Here is a 7,850-nt window from a genome sequence, read left to right as displayed (position 1 = left end):
AACAAATGGATTTGGATTAAATAAGTCATATTGTTATACAATATACCAATTAATTATTAAAGAGATTGTGTGTGTGTGTGTGTGTGTGTGTGTGTGTGTGTGTGTGTGTGTGTGTGTGTGTGTGTGTGTGTGTGTGTGTGTGTGTGTGTGTGTGTGTGTGTGCGCGCGTGCGTGTGTGCGCGTACGTGCGTACGTGCGCGCGTGCCTGTGTTGTTGGTTTTCTCAGGAATCAGGCTTATTGTAGCCTGGCTAATAAGCACACTGTCGCCGGCAGGCCATTTTTTGCCAACGGCTGATTCGTGTCTGGCTATATTGTTCTATATTTCTGCATGTCTGAAATGTTATCTAATCGTCGTGCGCGCGCGCGCGTGCGTGCGTTTTGGGGGAGGACCCTTATTATAAGCACATGTGTTTGGGATTTATCGCACTGTCAATTGGTATAGCACCCCGAGGAAACACGCGCACATGCATATACAGCATGGTGCAGGTTTAATAGCTACACTATAGGACAGTGTTTCATAAGACGGCCGCAGCTCAACTCAGTTCTTATCTTCCTCTCAGATTTAGCCCTATACTTGAGCTCTTGTGTTGATCTTTGCTCTGCGCCAGCCGCCAGTACCTGCAGTTCTCGGGGCCTATACAGCTTTGGAGTTATATATAAGTCCGCATTCCGTCCGGCGTGTTCCCGTCAAAATATACCCATCGCACCCGCCATCCATTACAGGAAAAAAGGGACTCAGCACGCATTATAAGCCTAAGAACGTAGGCTATACTCCGTAGTACGACGGTGACGCGTGCCAAAAATGGACTGATCTACAAGCTAACAACGCGTCGCGTTGCGACGCGTTGTTAGCTTGTAGATCAGCACCTTTTTTTTGGCAAGCGACATCACCCTCGCGAGCACATAAATTAAGCCTTTAGCCTATGGCACGCGCATGCATTTAAATCAACAAGCATCCAGGTAGTATAAGTTACCAAAACGGGGCACACAGCGTCGCCTTCTCTCCGGTCGCCTCCTCTCTCCAAGTGCACCGCTGCTGTTTCAGCACCGTGGAGGGTGGACAGCTCCTCCCGTGATGGAGATGGAGGAGAGAGACGCTGCCCGTTTAGCCCGTGCAGTGGCTGTTCGCGGCCACGAGGGGGAGCACCCGCAGCGCCTCCCCGGCTTTAACACGAATGCCCTCACTCACACACACACACAGTACAGTACACACACACAGTCACACGCACACACATCATAACTGAATGCGTCAACCGCACGGTAACAAGCAGCTATACGCGGGCATCTGATCACACATCAGCCACTCTCACACGGGCCCCTAAAGCAACAGCTGGATACACTGAAGGGAGACGGACAACAAGGCACCGTTCGTTATTAAGGCACGGGGGTAAGGGCTATTATACTGCTGGTCAGCCTCTTAACGACGCTGTAGACACGGTTGATTGATGTCGCTTCTAGCGGAATTTCATTATCTTGACTCCGCGTCCTCCATACAATGAAGGCCGGGTGTGATGCCTCGCGTTTTTTTTTTTAGACCTCATGAATTTGACATGCACCACGCTGGCATTTTCGTCGAGGAAACGCCTAAATAACAACGGGGAAGCGTATATAGCACACGGCTTTGCTATAAAATATTGTTTCTGCTGCATAACGCGAGGGTTGTATAGGAGCCTATAGTGGTCGGTGAATATTGGAATAGCGTAATCCCCGTGTTATCGCAGATTTTCAGAAGAGAATGCAGGGGGGAGCTGTGTCTTTTTCCACTTGTTTCTTTCGCTCTGTCGTAACACACATTAAAACTGCAATATAGGCTACTTATAGGAATGCATTGTACCAGGTCAATGTATTCCTTTTGACTGAGTAGCCTATAGGCTATATCATTTAGCCTGGCTATGATTTTGCAATAATCAATCAGGATCAGTGTGGCCTGCATGATGTAAACATTATGCCCATGCCAATAGACCTGAACAGGCTGAGCGCAGCGAGAGAATGTGCTCCTATCACTATGGAAGAAATACCGTCAGGAATCTTTTCTTTTTTTTCTCCCCAGGGACCTTTGTGACAAACACATGCCAACTTCATTGTCTGCTAACCCTGTAGCGAGATAAATGTATACTTTTGACTGAGCTGATAATAGAGTCTTTTGCTCAATCATTCATTCTTCACACTTTGAATCTCGCAGGGCATTCAGTCTCATCCAAAGCCATGGGGTACTCACTTCCTGCTGTGATGCTGTCTGTCACCATGCTACACCTAGCTGCAGGTAACAAACAGTGTGTGTGTGTGTGTGTGTGTGTGTGTGTGTGTGTGTGTGTGTGTGTGTGTGTGTGTGTGTGTGTGTGTGTGTGGCTGTGCCCGCGCGCACAGCATGCATGTGAAGATGCTTTCATGCATGCCCATTTGATGTACCACCATCATCATTGACAGGCCTTAGTTGACTACAGTGATGACCACTATTATGCCAGTTATGTGCATGCCACTGATTATACTATAGTGGTCCCAGGACCTCTCTTGAGCGGGTGCATGTAAGGGTTTCACCTGTAGCCTATATCTCTATACCTACAGTGCATAGATAGACAATAAAGGAATTCTGGACCAAATGACTGTAGCCTGGTAAACCACCCCGGTTGCGGAAATCACATTTCATTTGATTTCAGCATGATCGAATGAAAATGAAATTGAATTCCGCGACCATGCAGGAGTGTTTACCAGGCTAAAATTATACTGACCATATCGGGCCAAATGGCACATAAGTAACAATAAACAATGTTCTAAAGGTCCCAGAGATTAAAATCTTATCAAATTGGGGTCCTTAAAATAAAATGTCTCAATGCATGCATTAAATGTTTTCTGCCCAGATCCTGTAAGTCAACGCATCTCTCATGTTTAGTAAGCAATCTCGTTATTTATTTACGAAGAAGGGGAAAAAAATGTTTTTGTAATTAGCATATCATTAGTCTTGCCCATTTCAGGAGTGACCTTTGGGACGCCTGACCCAGACACTCCGCCCACACCAGCCCCAGACTCTTATCCCTTGGGAGACTTGATCCATGGAGCCCTACAGAGTAAAGAATACTTGAGACACACTGCTTTAGGCACAGGTACATCACTGCAGCTCTTTAACAGTTTTCTGAAAAACCTATGTTTCTATGTCAGTGGTGCTCATTTCATGTCTCCCAGAATATTTGAGTTAAAAATGTTCGCTGTGAAAGAATATATATTCAAAGATTTGCGCCACATTTTCAAGATTTTTCTAAAATAGCAGATCTACAAGCTCATAGTGAGGAACTGGTGCCGCACTATGAGCTTGTAGATCTGCTATTTTTCAATAGCTAAAGTAACATAATGCTTAAACGTCTTTTTTCGTCTACACCAGTGGTTTTCAATCCCTTTCATATCATTATTTATTCTGCAATTAAGCCACAGACCACCATTTGATGAGATAGCCTCTTAGACCCAAAACTTAGAATATTTTATCGTTGGATAAGATTTTGTCCACAATTCCATGCTATATTGTTGTTGGTATACCACATGAGAGATAACAGGCCAAAGTTGATCAAAATAACAATTATATACATGCTCTAATTGTGTAGACTTCTTGTAAATTAAGTAATGTTTAACAATAATTTAACTCTTGAGACTGTAAAATGAACTACTAAAAAATATCTAATAAGGGTCCATTTGGTTACAAGCTCTCCATCATTAGGCTGGGGACCACCTGGAACCTCCAAGGACCACTGGTGGTCCCTGGACCACTGAGTGAAAACCACTGGCCTACACCCTTAAATTTCTTCACCAAAATGTGTGAGCTTGCAGATCGGCTATTTTTGGCTAGTGTTCCCTCCAGAATAGTGATGCTGGGTTCAAATGGTTAACCACCTAAGCCCTATATACTTAGTTGCCTGGGGTCCCCCAGGGGTCTATCCCAGCCTTCCCCTCTTTTTATCCCTCTTCTACACCATATATGTTTGGCAAAAATAGCCGATATACAAGCTCAGAGCGCCTTGCAACGTTGTGAGCTTGTGGATCGGCTAGATTCGGCCAATGTCCGCCTATTATCGCCCCATGATTGATTGCCTATTACTATATATTCTAGGATTCAAGCGGTTAATTGTGGCAAATACAATACAGTATGATGTGGGTGGCGATCATCTTAGGAGGAGACACTGACAAGACATTGTTGTGACCTTGCAGGTACTACCACCAACCCGACCCAGGCCGTCCCCGACGTCGGACAGACTGGGTCCACAGCGACCGCCATATCACCTGGGGTTCTCACCACCGCCCTGAGCTCCACACCTGCTGACATCCAGTCACGGTCCAGGAACACGATGTCCTCGCCACCTGTGGAAGAGGAAACGACAACCACCCTGATCACCACAACAACTATAACCACCATGCATGTGCCAGGTAGATGCGCGATGTTGAAAATTGCTAAGAGACCCGACTTGCAATCAGTGTTGGTTGACTGTCTATCCATATATATATATATATATTTTTTAACTGCTTGTGCACACTCAGAAGTCTTCGGAAACAGGTGTAACGAAATTCATGAAAAAGTAGAGGATCGCAGAAACTGTCCAGTTTACAAATTTGTTTTGAAAGCTTTGACCCACTAAGGAACAGACCTGAAAAAGATCCTTGGTGGATTGGAACATCTGTTTGGAACATCCTAGTTAAACAACGCAAATGACACTTAAGTAAATTAGTGTCATACATATTCTGAAGAAAACCTGGAGTCTGACATTCGGCAATTGGGTCTTATGATAAAAATAAGAACATTATAATGGTGTGTAAAAAATAAAAAATGTAAAATTTGCCACGGACAAGACCAAGTCTTTACCACGGATACATTTGTCCCTGTACGGACATATTGATGACCCCTGATGTTGAAGAGTGATGTGGCTTATTAGAGTTGGCTCGATTAATATTGAGGGTTTGTGCTGGAGCATTGTTACTTTTCTTCATTCTCAACCCACCACCGCCAGCAAACATGGACATGGTTAAAGACAAGGTGACATGAAATAATCATTTTTAAATTTTGAAAAGTTTGGGTATAATGCTAGTTACTTGTAAAGAACATTTTAGATTTTGTTTAATACTTTTTGTGAATGATGCTGATGTGAGTCTTTCAGTTTACTGCCAACAACATATCTCTAGACAAGCTAGCTAGACTTCAGTGGTAGATAGATAGATAGATAGATAGATAGATAGATAGATAGATAGATAGATAGATAGATAGATAGATAGATAGATAGATAGATAGATAGATAGATAGATAGATAGATAGATAGATAGATTTACACTGTATCTGTGTTGGTTTCGGCTCCTGGTTATAATTTACAATTTAGGCATTTAGCAGATGCTCTTAATCCAGAGCGATTTACATTAAGCAATAACAAAAGCATGGCATACATCACATATGTAAAAAGTAGTTATCATGAATCATGCGTAAACTAAGAACGTAACAGTGGAGTATCTATGTAAACTATACATACTATACTATATAATATATTATACATGTGTATAATATATGACTACATAAAGTGCTATGACTACATAAAGTGCAATTCTAGAGCTGTCTACGTAACAAGCTATAAATCTGTTTAAAATACTATCTAAGTCTACATAATGTGCTATCTAAGGGGCTAGGCTAGGGCAAGTGCTACGGGCCATGGTGGAGTCTGAAGAGGTGGGTTTTCAGACTACGGCGGAAGATTGGGAGTGAGGCTGCAGTTCTGACTGTGATGGGAAGTGCATTCCATAGTAACTTATACATCCAATCTAGACAGTATGCATCCATCTTCAACCACGTATCCGTAGTTGGGTCATGGGGGCAACAGCTCGAGCGAGAGTTCCAGATTTCCCTCTCCAGATAGAGCGACATTAGTAACTTCATTCTTGGGGATCTGGGGGTTCTGGATATATAATCCCTCCATGATCCTTGGTCTGCCCGGGGGTCTCCTTCCAGTTGGACATGCATCGAGGACCGTTCGGGAGGCATCCTTACTAGATGTTCCTTTCCAAGTGAAAAGCAGCAGGCCTACTCCGAGTCTCCGAGTCTCTCACAGATGACCGAACTTCTCAAGGGAGATGCCAGCCACCCATCTGAGAAAACTCATTTCGGCCGCTTGTATCCGCAACCTTATTCTTTCGGTCATGAGTCATGACCCACACTTCATGTGGTGAGAGTACTAGGAATTAACGAAGATTGCTCGATAGACAGAGAGCTACGCCTTCTGGCTCAGCTCTCCACAGTGTGGTACAGCGACTGCAATACTGCCCCTGCTGCTTCGATTCTTCGGCTGATCTCCATCCTCCCCTCACTCGTGAACAAGACCCTGAGATACTTAAACTCCTTCACCATGGGGCAATGTCTTATTCCCTACTTGGACTGCATACTCCATCCGTTTCCTGCTGAGCACCATGGCCTCAGATTTGGAGATGCTGATCCTCGTCGCCGTACACTCGACTGCAAACTGGTCCAGTGAGAGCTGAAGGTCTCGGACCGATGGTTCCATCAGGACCAAACCATCTGCAACAAGCAACCCATATACACCGAACCATATAACCTCTCCACCACAAATTTGCCTCGAGATCCTGTCCATGAAAATTGCAAACATCTCTAGACAGTATCAGTTATTAAACTCCACACCAACAATCTCTTTCAAATTGTTAGGATTTCTCTTTCTTCTGGTGAAGAAAGTCATGAAATGTATACCTATTTGATATGTTCAGTGATTTTACCCTGGCCTACATCTTCTAACCCAAGAAAAAAAACAGAAAAAAGCAACAAATGTTTACCGTTCCTCAACTTCTCAAAGATGTATGAAACCCACTGTATCGGGAAGGTTTATATGAGCTTTTATGTTTCAGACAAGGATATATCCTACAAGTCTTTGCCCTGAATGAGGGCCATGAATCGAATAGCGAATACATTACAGTACTGAGTACTGCATATACTCTCATAACGTATCTATGTATTTACATATTGTAAATATGAACAAATATAAAAAGAAAAGAAACACTGTTTGCAGGACAGTGGTTAGATATGACTGGCGAAGATATACATTCCATCCAAATTGCAGTAGGCCTACATCTGTAATATAAGAAATATGCACACACAGGATCCTTTAAGAATGTTGAGGCCATTTACTGTGGCGACCAGGAAGCCAAATGCTACAGTGTATGTCAGCGACTGACACTGACACCTTTGAACGACACCTCTCGGAATATTATATATTTTTAAAGCGAACATTTTGAAATGCTTCTGGGGGTACCTGGAACAAAATATTTTGTGCACAAAGTCTCAGTACGTGTGCACGTCTGTAATCCACATAACTCGAGAACCGACTTCAAATTCGACACATGCGTTCCACACCCCCACATGGAGTGCAGTGCCCGCCTGCCCGGTGTCGAGTCGGTCGGACCCACGGTTGTCCAGAACAGCCACAAAAGGCCCCCTGCCCAGGCTTCATATATAGAGCTGGCCGATCACAACACTCCATATTTGGGCATGCCTGACACAGAACTCCACAGGAATAAAGGGACACAGAGAGACAGATACAGCAATCTCCATATATGGGCATAAAAGGGACACAGACAGATGGGTGGAACGTTAGAGTGGTATATATTAATATAGACGTCACCGGATTTCTCTTCCCATCCACTTGCATTAAGTTGCTCAAAAGCGCATGAGGCGATTTCACTCCTCCTTCCAGGTAGGATTGGGCCCAAACACATGAACGCGCTGGCCGTTGACTATCATTGCGCGGCCCAGCACTGGCTCGAGCTGCAATACCAAATTCGGCCACTATGTCTTTTTCGCCTCAGGGTTTCCTCCCGGTGC

At 44.1% G+C, this 7,850-nt stretch overlaps 1 protein-coding gene across 2 annotated transcripts in view; it reads left to right on the top strand.

Moving 5' to 3' along the window:
• Positions 1–1,273: 1,273 nt before the first annotated feature.
• Positions 1,274–7,850, top strand: part of sez6l2 (seizure related 6 homolog (mouse)-like 2) — a 24,334-nt gene continuing 17,757 nt past the window's right edge. The window contains exons 1-4 of one of the 2 annotated variants that reach the window (XM_079519482.1): positions 1,274–1,388; positions 2,184–2,264; positions 2,974–3,102; positions 4,196–4,411. In XM_079519482.1, coding sequence (XP_079375608.1) covers positions 2,207–2,264; positions 2,974–3,102; positions 4,196–4,411 — 403 coding nt within the window. In that variant the 5' untranslated portion in view covers positions 1,274–1,388; positions 2,184–2,206. The remainder of the gene's footprint in view (positions 1,389–2,183; positions 2,265–2,973; positions 3,103–4,195; positions 4,412–7,850) is intronic. The other variant, XM_079519483.1, reaches the window with a different exon arrangement.

Source organism: Electrona antarctica, assembly GCF_951216825.1.
Source record: "Electrona antarctica genome assembly, chromosome: 14".
In the NCBI taxonomy this organism is placed as follows: domain Eukaryota; kingdom Metazoa; phylum Chordata; class Actinopteri; order Myctophiformes; family Myctophidae; genus Electrona; species Electrona antarctica.
The sequence above is the reverse complement of the archived record's forward strand: the minus strand, read 5'-3'. Positions and strand labels throughout refer to the sequence as shown.